A 14,762-nucleotide genomic window follows, 5' to 3' on the forward strand; every position below is an offset into this window, starting at 1 on the left:
GTGAATAGATACCAGGATTGTTTAATGCTGAGTCAAAATCACTTATAGAAAATGAAAGCCCAGAAATGCGATGCTATTTTTTGGGTTTATAGGCTTATAACGCGTCACAATCTTAGCATAAAGGACTATCCCACTGTATCCAAAACTCTGCTATACTCCCCATGCCTTGCCACTTTTTGCTGGACTTCTCATACAATCAACTGTATTTAATTTTACAGTTTGCAAAAGTTTATTAATTTTGTGGTTATGGAAAAGTGACCACCAAAACAGCAAAGTTTTCTATATTGTGAAATTTGTTATGTCTGTAGTTGCTACATGTCTATAGTGGCTTGTGTACAATGGCATACTTGCAGCTAATGACCATTACAGCATATTTCTCCAGTGTGGTGCCCATGGATGCCAATAGCTAATAAATAGTTTACCTACTGTGCGTAGGGTTGATGATGTTAATGCTGTAATTCAGATTAATTGCCACTTGTATAAACTAACATGTTTTTCTGACATACAGCATGCACAATAGAAGTGAGCCAGTCATAACCTAGATGTACTACATTATAGTATATGGAAATGCTCCTCCAGACAGCATGGTGATTCTTTTGTTGTGTCTGGTCTTGATTGGCTTGTGTAGTACAGTAGCTACCATTCATGATACTGGTTGATTGTACTAATCTACTGGCAGCTTGACATAATATTATTATGCTGATATATTTGCATATCTTGTGCAGGGTGTGGGTGTGTGTGTGTGTGTGTGTGTGTGTGTGTGTGTGTGTGTGTGTGTGTGTGTGTGTGTGTGTGTGTGTGTGTGTGTGTGTGTGTGTGTGTGTGTGTTATTATTGTAGTAGTACTATATTGCTAAGTAAGGTCTAACAAGCTAATCCATTAGGGATTTAGAAAAATATAGGCATATAATTTTTTATAGTGATTGCTTTAAAAATCCACAAAACAAGAAAGGGCCAATAGATTCAAACATGGGTAAAGTACTTAAGCACTTGTGATTGTAAACAGCACTTATTATAAAAATGTTTTAAAGTGCTTTCTCAAGCCTTTACATAAAGCATTTGTGTTTGTGCTGGTACTATACACTACTTGAGAACGCATTATAATGCACAGAGATGAGAGATGGATAACATGCCAGTGTGTTGCTGGCTGACAATCCAAAAAGGTAAATAGTGTTAGTAAGCTGACTCAATTTAATCACATTCCTTGTCAATCTACCATTAGCAATGCCTCTAGTTTTATAGATTATTCAACAATCCCCGTTCCTTATTTTAATTTTTTTAGTGGTAGGGGGATTGTAATGTGTTTGCAATAATACAAAAAAATCATTGGCAGATACCAGCCTCACAATGCATTCACCGTGCTTTTTATATAACAATGTATAATCAAACCCAAAATGTGTGTAGTGTGACTTTAAAACACTTTAAATAAATTGATTTTTATTTACAATGGAATTTCTTACTGATAGACTGACTAACTAACAAACTACTGTACTGCCTTCTGACAAGCATAACTCAATAACGGTTAAGACTACATGCTTGATTTTTTCACTGTTAAATATTGCTTCAATCCAACAGGTAGGCTAAGACAACAAGTGCCTTTAATTTGGCATATACTGCAGTTCTCACAATGCACACATCACTGTTTTATTATTATGATGATTAAAGTACCTGGTAAAGGCAGAGCCTGTATACCAGAAGGCCTTATAAAGGCCTAAGATGCTTATATTAACTGCACTAAGTCTGTCCTCTTTTGTATCCCATTTATTTACTTGCAATGTAAAGTTGTCAATTAATTAATGGCTCCGTATGTTGTCTGTCTATCCAGTGTATAAGAATAAACATGCATTAGTTTTGCACTACACCTCAAACTACTAGCTTCACTGTGTATAGAAGCCAAAAACTAAGGCAAAATGGTTACCTTGGTATTAGCTTAGTAAGTGGTACAGGGGCACATTTTGTTAACCTCAATTATCTATCATTTCCAAATACGGTGCTTTAGATGTTCACTATAATGTTACATTAAAGTCAACAAAGGAATTTTTCCAATAGGGATTATCACAATAAAAAGTACTAGATAGGCCTGCATCAAATATGCCAGCATAATAAAAAGCATAATAGCTATGCCAGAATAATGCTAGTATATTAAGTGAATATTTCAAACTATGGAGCTTAATTCCATGAAAACAGATTGATGAACAGTTAGTGGAAACTGCAATAGAGCACTCAAATGTATTCTACATACCTCCTTAGATCAATACTCTCTAATAAAATGATCACTTTGTAGTGAAATACTCTAATAAGGCATTCACTGATTAAATTGTTCCAAGATAATTGTAAGAAATGTTGCTAACCTAGTAGCATAATGGGAATATTATAGGTGAAAAAATTGGGAAATTTCTGAAATCATTAATTTTGAGCATATTTGACTTGGGCCTAGTGCAACACCATCACCCGAAGTGTACCTACTTTAGCCAAGCAAATAGCACTGAGGTAACTAGCATGGGCTGTATGGCTAAGGTTGGAATGAAATTTGCACCTCAGGTTATAAGGTGGTAGTCCCCTTTGTAATTTTACTGCAATGATCCCTACTAACTTTTTATTAATGGTAAACCTCATACTTAACAACTAAATAGATACTTGTATTTTTCTCACACTTGCATATCTATACATGTACATAAATGAGTGTACAAAAGTTATTCTTATCAATTGTATATAGCTTCACAAAGTGACATTAGTGTTCGTGGTAAGAAAATATCAACCACATCCATGGGAAGTGGCGGTGATTGTGTGAGCACCACACTGGAGAGGAGACATCCACCAAAAGAAGTGTCCGAGATTGTATTAGGTATGTTGATGTTGTTATTGTTTCTATAACAAAAAAATTAGACGATTATTTTAATAAATTTATTATGTGCATACAGAAGACAGTGTGTTTACTGAAGAGCCACCAATGAAGCTGAAGACCTTTAAACGATTAGAAGAATCAATCATTGAAGAACAAGATGTTGGTGTTGAGAAAGAAACAAATCTTAAAGATGATGAAACTGAGGTCAATGAATCAACACCTGAGAAGCATGAAATAGAAGAAGAGTCATCATTTAAAGAAGGAGATGTTGATGATGATGCAGCATCAATTAAAGATGAAGATGTTGATAATATGGAGAATCAAAGCAATGCATTTGCTAAAATGAAGCCTGCTGTTTTACCACATAACAAGAAGTAAAGTAATGTTAACAAACTGGATTTGTTTGGAATTTCTCTTGACATTTCCGCTGACTCTGTTTTGCATATTATAGATATTGTAGGTTTCTCAGCATCACACCAATGTAGTTGTAGCTGGATAGTTAGTTTTATTCACGTGTGGTAGTACTTTTACTTGTACACAACTTCATACAGTCATGTGTGCATCACTACATATATTTAGCATGTGAGGTCTTTATACTTCAGATCAGTTGTATCACTGGTGGACTGGATTAGTGGCTGGCTGATGCTGTTTTTTTTCCTTTACTAAATATTGGCACATCTGGGTGTAGCTATTACTACACTATTACAGAATTGTGCAGGTGGACCTGTCAATTTTATACTCTCTCTTCATTATTAGGTTATTAGCTTAATGAACAGGCCATTGTTTTCTGAAATAATTATGTGCAAACAATTATAGTTGTTAGCTAATCAATAAAAACTAAATTCACTCTTAGCATGATCAACAATGCATGTAACATTTAGGGGGAAGTCCCTCCTTCCCTAAAAATTATGTGAATGACAAACACTACACACTTACTTTTTTTATAATGGGACACAAAACTATCAAAAAATACCACCTCAGACAGTATTATGTGTATATGCCATGAGGATAGCTATCAATCCTATAGCACTAAGCTCTAACCTAATCTATTATAATTATGTTGTAGAGCTTAAAAATTTAACTTATGCTTAAAATTAGCTCAATATTGATGTCTTTAGAATAATGGCATCGTATCCCTGGCAAATTATATAGCTATCTGGCAGTTTGCTGTACACTATTGATATGCTTCAGCAGCCATATGCATATCTAACAAAAACTACACGTGACCGAATTTTGGAAAATTCGCCCACACTGTCACACATGACTGAAATAATACTTAAGGTGATGCTGTTTAGTGCAGACGGAATCCAGTTTTAAAAATATTGAACCTTCTTAATTCAAGATATAATTACATGAAAATATCAAGGAGAAAACATCCTGACCACCTGGTAGACTCCTGTAAGCGTTCGAGCGTAAATCGGATGGCTGCAGGTTCTAGGCTACCTAGGTCCAGTCATGGATTTTTTCTCCTTTCTGCAACTTTTCAAACACACCTTAAGTAGCTAATGTCTTAGTGTCTAATGTCTTTGAGCAGGCTGTAGGACCAGGTGTCCTACAGACCTTCAACACTTGTGCTGTAAAGCTTTAATAAATAAATTTTTTATAAAAAAAGGAATTGAGAATTGATTAAAATTATTAACAAGTGAATTTATGTCAAGAAGCTTATTACTTAACCATTAAGTGTGTCGAATGCGCCCATTTGGGTGATTTTTAAAAATTACAGGTACTTTTTACTCGAATTGTTACTGAAGCCTAAGGCTTAGCTATTTTGCCTACTATAGCTATGTTAGCATTATGCTTGATATTCCAGAGTACCTGTTGTGCTAAAAAAAACATGATCAGTTATTATGCAATGTAACATAACTTCAAAGGCAAATTTCGTATCGTAGTAACTATGCCATCAGTTATTATGCAATGTAGTGTATCACGTGTAGGTCTACGTATTTCTTTTTAGTGCGCTTCATTAGTACTGTGACTAGTGGTCCGTATTCTTGCTTGCAGTACTGATTCGTTTCGAATTTTGTGTTGTAATTTATGATGCTGTATCGGACCAGGGATTCAGATAGCCATGTACAGTCTTCAGCTCGATCGCTGGGCGCTCCGCTGCTTGCTAAGAGCTGATCATCGAAGCTAACGCCGATTCCGCCGACCATCACTCGAAAAACGCGGTCTGGCCACGCGAGGCTAATCTTGGTGCATCCAACCTTCAACCTAATGGGGGACGCTGAGATGTGCTGTTATATGGCCACCCTACGGTCCTCAGGGGTTAACGAACAGCCAACAAATCCTTCATCCCATATCCAACCTCAGGGACTAAGAATTGACAATCAAAGAACATAGAGCAGGGGTCACTAGAACACACGGCAACTACTGGAGTGGTGAGTAATCCATTATCACATTCACATGTACACAATGTAGGTCAGTTTGTAAGCCAGTTACCCTAGCTAACACTTCTAGATATAGACCCTTTACATGTGATCACGAGCTGCTGCTGCTACCATAGCAACATCTACCATCTTGGAGTACAACCCATTTTTGCAACCCTGATAACATTGGTTGATATAAGAGTAAAACAGTAGAGTTGCTTCTGCATTCTGTGGCAAAGGTTGACCAGGTTAAACCTATGCTCTCTCCTGCACTATCAGGGGTTGCAAAATGGATTAATGGCAGATGTTGCTATGGCAGCAGCTCACCTGCAAAGGTCTATAGTGGGAACCCGCTTCAATTTCAAAGTTTCTGGGACTCCTTTGAAGCAGCTGTCCACAACAACATTACTTAAGGGTACAATTGCTAGGTGATGCATCTCATATAGTTGACAATTTCCCACTCACTTACTTACACTACCATCTCTGTAGTTTTGTTGAAAGAGAGGTTTGGGTAGCCATACAAGTTAAATAATGTGTTCCCAAATCTGTTAATAACCTGTCCAGCTTACAAGTTTTCTATGACAAGTTGGAAAGTTACACGAGAGCCAATTGGGCAAGTCTCCTGACACTTAATGCTGATTGCCAACTGAGAAAACTTCCCACACCTTAAGAAACAGTTTGCTAGAGACCACAGCAGTGGTATTGTATCATTTGAGAAGTAAATTTGAGTCCTTGAAATAAGTCATTACTCCAGCAGCTTTACCAAACACACTCATTCCACTACTGCGTCCTTCCACACAGTAGTTGGAAATTGGCAGGCCAGTGAGACCCATAGTTGTTCCAACCAATAATTCACAACCACCACTTGCCCCTATGGCCAACCACACACAGCCACTCCCTTCTTATGCTCCCCTCATAAGCAGCAATGTACCTCATTTACCACTGTCACTAGGCCCCCAAACCTCCACTTTTGTCATCCCTTAGTGCCTGTCTCCTGAAGACTGCTATTGCTACTGTCTCAGCAGGTCTATTTGGTACTGAAGGAAACAGTGTCGTTGATGAAAAGCATTTCTTCATCTCTCAGGACCTTGTAGAAAGCAAAACATTACAGAATGAATATCTGTATGTGTTGCTGGACTCTTCCAGGTAGCCACAGTCTCAACACACAATAGATCAGAGCCACAGTCCTATCTCAGTTTTGGTGGTACTCCACTGCAAAACTCGGAGAAAAGCAAGATGCCTTACTTTTGATTGGCTCATCCTGTTACTGAGGATGACAATTTTGAGATAATGGTTCTTGTGGATGCTGAGTACCATTGGACCAGGTCATATGTGGTATTGACCTTACTGCAGTCAAGTCTTGTTTAGGCGACTTACTTTGTGGCCCTCTACTGCAACCATCAGAGACTGTCAACTTAGTCTAATTTGTGGATCTCTCCAAGCACTATGAATAGTGATAACAGTTTCTTAAAGCTTATATGCAGTCTAGCATTAAATGACAACTTGATGGAGCCTTATCTCTCAAGTTCCCATGGAAGGAGGATCATCCCTCCCTGCCTTCCAATTTCTCTATCTGTACCAAGCGTACCAGATCTCTGGTTAGGAGGCTAGCTAAGACCCCAGAACTCTTGCACATATATGGCCAGATTATTACTGACCAAGAATGCAAGGGCTTTTATGCCATGCTTTTGTCTATGAATATGGCTTCTCTGCTGACATTGAGAAAGCATTTCTTCATGTTTAGCTTGCCACTCACGGAGCCACTTTCTCTGGCTATCTAATCCTCAAGACCCTATCAACTTTACTGTTTTAAGGTTGTCCTGTAATCACACTTCACTTACAACAGTACCCATCACCAGTGTGTCTGTTAATCTCCTTAGCAGTTTATATGTTGACAATGTAGTCTTAGGCTGTGACACTGAGCAAGAGGCAATCCAGTACTTTCTAGAGTCCTGTTCCCCTGATAAATCTATCGAAATTCAACCTGTGGTATACAAGTAGTTTACAGAAGTTATTATCTAGATAAATAAACATATCATTCGTATCTTGACAAGTCTTACGATATCTCGATCTTCTAATATATCTAGATAATTACACAGCTCTAGTACATGTGCAGTTTTGAGATGTATACTGGGTACATTGTCTTTTGTGCCAGACACTTTGGGGATCAAGTGTGTACTATATAGTCCAAATTTTATTTATATCTGAATCATCTGATATACACAAGTTAGATACGTAGGTAACTACATAATATTATCCCCTTGTTAGTCTGTGTGTCAGTCAGTACATGTATTTTCCTACTCTAATAGATGCCCACCTATCACTTGATTGTTGAGGTATTGTTAGTGGAGTATATTCTACGTCTGTTACTATCCAAGACTAGTGACAAGCCCAAGGAAGTGAAACTGACTAAAGAGGTACGTACAGTGTGTGTGTGTGTGTGTGTGTGTGTGTGTGTGTGTGTGTGTGTGTGTGTGTGTGTGTGTGTGTGTGTGTGTGTGTGTGTGTGTGTGTGCGTGTGTAGTGTGTATAATAATGTGGATACCTACATAATGTAGACACTTAGTTAATTAACCCATTCACGGCCAAATTCTCAGGGACCACTGCCCAAATCACATCATACTAACCATCCTTTACACAGAACTACTTAGTAACCATATGTCTAAATGTGTGCTATAAACTAAGGAGGTCAACTGTGTTGTTTTTGTTTACATAACAGTAATCGCAACGAAGTTACAAAACAACAAAGTCTAAACTTTGGTAAAAACCAGCCCAACCAAACAACAGAATCCCAACTAACTATTAACAAAGGTGTATTACACTCCAACAAACTATTCTATACAATTTACTAACTGTAATCCATTCCACAACTGGTTTATTGTGATTTGTCCCATTTTTGCTGTTGCTCACGTGTATCTGCACTCATGTCTGCCATGCCACATCCTAGCCAAACTGTTGACTTTACCTGTCTCCATTGATGTATAGCACTTCCTTTATTATCAAATAATACTTTCCAACTCTTAACTTGCCTATTATAAAAGATTACACTGTGATATTACTTAGCAAGCATACACTAGTCTGGGAAGGATCTGGTTATCCAAGAAATGGGACCTCTAGCACATCTTGATATGAAGCACATTTTACAACTTGTAATGAGCTACATACTGTAGGCTAAAGTTTTTTCTATGAGTTAGTTATGATGCCATATGCCGTGGCCATTAATGGATTAAGGTCACACAGTATCTAAACTGACTTTGATAATCAGGACACCTTGATAGTCAGGACACCTTGATAATCAGAACCCCTTGATAATCAGGACACCTTGATAATCAGGACACCTTGATAATCAGGACACCTTGATAATCAGGACCCCTTGATAATCAGGACACCTTGATAATCAGGACACCTTGATAATCAGGACACCTTGATAATCAGGACACCTTGATAATCAGGACACCTTGATAATCAGGACACCTTGATAATCAGGACACCTTGATAATCAGGACACCTTGATAATCAGGACACCTTGATAATCAGGACACCTTGATAATCAGGACACCTTGATAATCAGGACACCTTGATAATCAGGACACCTTGATAATCAGGACACCTTGATAATCAGGACACCTTGATAATCAGGACACCTTGATAATCAGGACACCTTGATAATCAGGACACCTTGATAATCAGGACACCTTGATAATCAGGACACCTTGATAATCAGGACACCTTGATAATCAGGACACCTTGATAATCAGGACACCTTGATAATCAGGACACTATTAGTTGTTCCCAAGGTGTCCATACTCCACATATTATACTGGCTCCACTCATGTGTATATTGTACTGCATGTATACTGTGGTCTTGTGTACAATGTATGAAGTTCACCTCCAACAGGTATATGAGGTGTACACAGTAATTTACAGCCTCAACTGTGTAATGGTAATCGATTGGTATCGATATCAGCCAATTTTTTAGGTGGGAAAAGTCTCAATATTCAACAGACAATGCAGCACCCAATAAGTCTTATAAGTGCCTTGCGGCGATTATGAGCTCCTTGTCTTTTTAATGTCACAAGAAAATTTGACACAGCCTTTTATTAAATATACCAGTATAGACGTGTATAATGTACCAAAAAATCTTGGATAGTACCATGCATAGTGGGATATTTTCAAGGAAAAAATATTTTGCAGACCATTATATTTTCCCCCTTGAAATATACAGCTTGGTCAAAATGTCATTGTTTAATGTATTATAGATCCTGGAAAAGCAAAAATCCCCCCCCCCCCCCCCCCCCCCTCAAAATTTTGCATAGACTGGAGTCAATCCGTGAAAATCATGAAAACTTTATTTTCCGCTATGCAGGTAATATTATGATGAAGGTATTTTATCTGGTAATACATTCTTCTCTGTTGTTTCAAATAGTAAATTTGAAATGTCTGTGGTAAAAGATAATCGGGTGTGTACAGTGGAACCTCTGGACACCATTGGGGAAATGAAATATGTCCTTTATATGGAGGTGTCCTTATATAAGGGGCTTTCTAAAGTTTTAAAATAATCAGTTTAGATACACGAGACTAGACCAAGTGGTGGAACAAGCTGGTTTATGGTACCATGTGAACCAGATGTGATCAGCAACAGAAGTGATGTTATAAAGCATGGGTTACCTGTGGTGTGTGACCTCTACTATACTATCCAGACAATTAGGCACCACAATAATTATACATGTTCCCATAAAGACTTGTCCAGATTAGCCATATTTGATTAGTTATCAGGATGGTTGGCTATACTGATTATGTAGTTTATCCTGTAGTGCAGTTTAGTGCACCAGCTACTGTTTTCAGAAGACCTGGGTAAGAACATTGTAATCAACAGCAGCACTTGTATACTATACGCATTCATATGGCTTCTCGTAACTTAGTAGAATATCGGTAATACAGAGACAGTGCTTTCTGCATTTCAATTGATTGTTGTAACTGGCAATGAACCTTTCTTACAGTACTTGTGTCCACAATTAGCAGTGTGTTGTACTGTAGTGCTTACCATATCTGGGAATTGTGCACTGTCTGGTTTACGGAATAGAGATGTGTCCGCTATTGAGGGGGCGATAATACACACAGGTATTGGAAGTTGCATTTCGGACTTCAGTAATTGTCCATTATAAAGAGGCCGTCTGCCATTCAGGGGTGTCCGTTAAGAGGGGTTCCACTGTAGTTAGCAAGCATTGTGAAAATTTGGTCAAGTATTGGAATAGTCGGGCTTGTTATAAAAGTAATCTTATGTTAGTCCTTGAAATATGTTGGGTTTTTGGGTATTGAATTACATGTGCATATATAGTAAACCATGTGGGTTAGTGGCTTTCTATTTATAGACTTGCAATTCACACATTCACCTCAACTTTTAACCTCTGCTAACTTTGTGTTTGTATGTGTCCTTTTCATTCTTTAATTAAAAGAATTTTTTTATCACAGTTTTTAAAAACAGTAGTTACACTGTTTCTTCTGATTACACATACACAGGCTGGGAACGTGGGTCATCATCTTCTACAAAGTTTCAGTTGGTTGTTTACAACCTTACACACAAGTAGCTTGATCTTTGTATATTTTAAGTCCCTTATTGTCTGTGTTTATGTTGTGGTGTAGACTGTGTTTCAGGGTTGAACATTACATCACATTACTGTAAATAATTCGAGTAGAACTCTAGCGACATGTATCCCGACTGTCTGACAGTGGTATCATTCACATGTTGTCACTAATTCCCGCCTTATTCTAATTCATTAACACCACTAAAAATTCACGTGCGGATTACATAACATGTATATCTAAATTATTGCAAAGAGTCTAGTCTCTAACAATTACATCACATTACAGGAGGAAGATGAGTTGATAACAGAGTGGTAGCCAGAGCCGTTAATACCAAAGGGTTACCCTGGTGATCATAGTTTGGCTGATGTCCCCATAGTAACAGGGTGAGTAGTGTAGTGGTCACTGGTGATATGGTGTACTGTATGTGTTACCATGGTAACAGGGTGAGTAGTGTAGTGGTCACTGGTGATATGATGTATTGTATGTGTTACCATAGTAACAGGGTTAGTAGTGTAGTGGTCACTGGTGATATGGTGTACTGTATGTGTTACCATAGTAACAGGGTGAGTAGTGTAGTGGTCACTGGTGATATGGTGTACTGTATGTGTTACCATGGTAACAGGGTGAGTAGTGTAGTGGTCACTGGTGATATGATGTATTGTATGTGTTACCATAGTAACAGGGTTAGTAGTGTAGTGGTCACTGGTGATATGGTGTACTGTATGTGTTACCATAGTAACAGGGTGAGTAGTGTAGTGGTCACTGGTGATATGGTGTACTGTATGTGTTACCATGGTAACAGGGTGAGTAGTGTAGTGGTCACTGGTGATATGGTGTACTGTATGTGTTACCATAGTAACAGGGTGAGTAGTGTAGTGGTCACTGGTGATATGGTGTACTGTATGTGTTACCATGGTAACAGGGTGAGTAGTGTAGTGGTCACTGGTGATATGATGTATTGTATGTGTTACCATAGTAACAGGGTTAGTAGTGTAGTGGTCACTGGTGATATGGTGTACTGTATGTGTTACCATAGTAACAGGGTGAGTAGTGTAGTGGTCACTGGTGATATGGTGTACTGTATGTGTTACCATAGTAACAGGGTGAGTAGTGTAGTGGTTACTGGTGATATGGTGTATTGTATGTGTTACCATACAGAGCACCTGGTACTGAGATTGTAGTGAATGGCAAGAAATGTCTCAACTTGGGAACATTTAACTTCCTTGGATTTGCTGGTAACCAATCTGTGAAGGTGAGTAATGTATTATGTTTGTATGTAGTGTTTGTGTGTGTATGTGTGTCCGTGTGTGTCAGTGTCAAGTTTATCCAGGTGTTAACTGATAAATCAAATGTTCAGTGGTATATTGTACTGTCTCACATAGTAGCTGTGGTCTAGTGTTTCCCAACCAATCGGATAAATTTTTAGTTAGTACATAAAGGAATGTTTGAATTGAGAATTCAAATATTTTATTGCTAATACAGTGTAATTCACATCGTATAAATCATCATTTAATTTATTGTATTTAAGGAGTGCAGATCTACAGGCTGTGTTGTGAGAATTCTACTCATTTAGTCGATGCACTGCTTGTAACAGTCAGTTATGTACGTAACGTGAGTGTGAAGTAAAGTTTCATCCTAAACAGCTTAACATCTAATGTGTGCTGTGTCTTGTTGATGTGTGCTGTGTCTTGTTGATGTGTGCTGTGTCTTGTTGATGTGTGCTGTGTCTTGTTGATGTGTGCTGTGTCTTGTTGATGTGTACTGTGTCTTGTTGATGTCTTGTTGATGTGTGCTGTGTCTTGTTGATGTGTACTGTGTCTTGTTGATGTCTTGTTGATGTGTGCTGTGTCTTGTTGATGTGTGCTGTGGTCTTGTTGATGTGTGCTGTGGTCTTGTTGATGTGTGCTGTGTCTTGTTGATGTGTGCTGTGTCTTGTTGATGTGTACTGTGTCTTGTTGATGTCTTGTTGATGTGTGCTGTGTCTTGTTGATGTGTGCTGTGTCTTGTTGATGTGTGCTGTGGTCTTGTTGATGTGTGCTATGTCTTGTTGATGTGTGCTGTGTCTTGTTGATGAGTGCTGTGTCTTGTTGATGTGTGCTGTGTCTTGTTGATGTGTGCTGTGTCTTGTTGATGTGTACTGTGTCTTGTCGATGTGTGCTGTGTCTTGTTGATGTGTACTGTGTCTTGTTGATGTGTACTGTGTCTTGTAACACTTCCATCTGCATGTGACCTACTTGTAGACATCAGGTTGCCCATAAACTACAACTCAAATGTTTTGATTTACATCCAAATGCTTTTAAAGTAATGACGTTTGAATTTCGGTACATTCATTTATGCACTAATTTTAACACAAGTGTATGTATGAGGCACAGTTAGAAAGCAGCATGAATAATTCTCTTTGATGTCAATACAGATAATGGAGTTATTCACATACACTTAGAGAGGCTTTGCTCTTTTGCTTACATATCTGTGTGTGTGTGTGTTCTAACTGTGTTGTGATCATTCCTTATATGGTAAATTTTCACATATTTTAGGATGCAGCAGCTAAGAGTGTCAGGAAATATGGTGTTGGTGCTTGTGGTCCCAGAGGGTTCTATGGCACCATTGGTGAGTATAGTATGTGTAGTACACTAGACCCTGTGAACACCAGTGATGTCAGGGATAAAATACTCTAATAGAACACACACTTATCCTACACTGAACAAGTCATGTACAATTTCAAGGGTCTAGTATGCTATAAGATTACTGACTTATTAGTGAGGATGATACACTCATAGATATTCACTTGGACTTTGAGAAGAAGCTTGCAGAGTTCTTACACTATGAAGAAGCTGTGTTGTATTCTTTTGGCTATGCCACTACCTCCAGTGCCATACCAGCATACTCTACTAGGAATGACACAATATTCTGGTGAGTGGATATGTGTACCATCATGGAGAGAGGTAGTGAATGAGTGTTTGTTAGATTTTATGTGTAGTTGTTTAGTGTGTGCTGTCACCTGAAATCCTTTCAGACAGTGTCAAGTAGAAATTTACACATTTTGGGAGAAAGTTGGCTCCCTGTGTGTATATAGTCAATGTACCCAAATGTCACTTATAGCGGGTGCATCCATTCACTGGACTGGACTACTGGACTCAAGTTTTTTTGTTTTCCTTCCTTTTATCACGTACCAGACTGAGCTAAAATAAATGTCTTAGAAACTGATACCATTCATCATGAGACATAAAACTTGTATGTTGATATACTAAAACCTTGGTGCAGTTCTTTATCGTAATTTGCCTACTGCTAGCAAAGTTTCAAGCACTGTGCACTGTTAACACTGCTCTCTTATCTATTTAGCCTTCTTTTGTAAAATAGTCACCATATATATATATATATATATATATATATATATATTTTTACACCCTTATGATGAAGAAATTACCTGTATTTTGTGCATTCACTCTAGCTTTGCCAGCTCTTTGGTTTATAATGTTTGTAAATAGCAACTAGTATGCAGTGTTAAAGAATTGCTTCCCAATGCACACATTTTCAAACAGGAAGGTAAGGTTACACATATTTGCAAAAAAAAAAAAAAAAAAAAATACAGTGATTGTAATGGGTTCAAACCAAAGTTATAAACGTCCAAATCTGTATAGCATCTTTTCCAAACATACTTAATATAAGATCTTTAAACAAGCTGTAGGACCAGACCTTCAGCACTTGCGCTGTAATGCCTAATTCTAAAAAAGATAGTCTACAGTTAGCTGTATGTATACACCCTCTTTATTATGCAAGACAAGACATGGAGAGGAGAGCCCTAGCTTCAAGTGTGGTATACTACTGAGTCTCTATGAAATCACTTTTAGTGGTTAAAAAAGTGTTTGTGGTTGAAAGAATGTGTTTGAGCAAATTTTGTGAGTCCAGTCCAGTAATCCAATCCAGTGAATGGATACACCCACTTATAGCAATGTATTAAACATTCAG

General features: G+C 38.0%; 1 protein-coding gene and 1 pseudogene across 1 annotated transcript in view; both read left to right on the forward strand.

Annotated features, from left to right (window-relative positions):
- The window catches only part of LOC136255504 (uncharacterized), a 64,391-nt gene extending 60,935 nt beyond the window's left edge, over positions 1-3,456 (forward strand). Inside the window, exons 45-46 of the mRNA XM_066048293.1 lie at positions 2,716-2,844; positions 2,921-3,456. Of these exons, the coding sequence (XP_065904365.1) occupies positions 2,716-2,844; positions 2,921-3,222 (431 nt within the window). The 3' untranslated portion in view covers positions 3,223-3,456. The remainder of the gene's footprint in view (positions 1-2,715; positions 2,845-2,920) is intronic.
- A 1,354-nt stretch (positions 3,457-4,810) lies between these two features.
- Positions 4,811-14,762, forward strand: part of LOC136255262 (uncharacterized) — an 85,769-nt pseudogene continuing 75,817 nt past the window's right edge.

The sequence above is a fragment of the Dysidea avara genome, chromosome 5 (assembly GCF_963678975.1).
Source record: "Dysidea avara chromosome 5, odDysAvar1.4, whole genome shotgun sequence".
NCBI classification, from domain to species: domain Eukaryota; kingdom Metazoa; phylum Porifera; class Demospongiae; order Dictyoceratida; family Dysideidae; genus Dysidea; species Dysidea avara.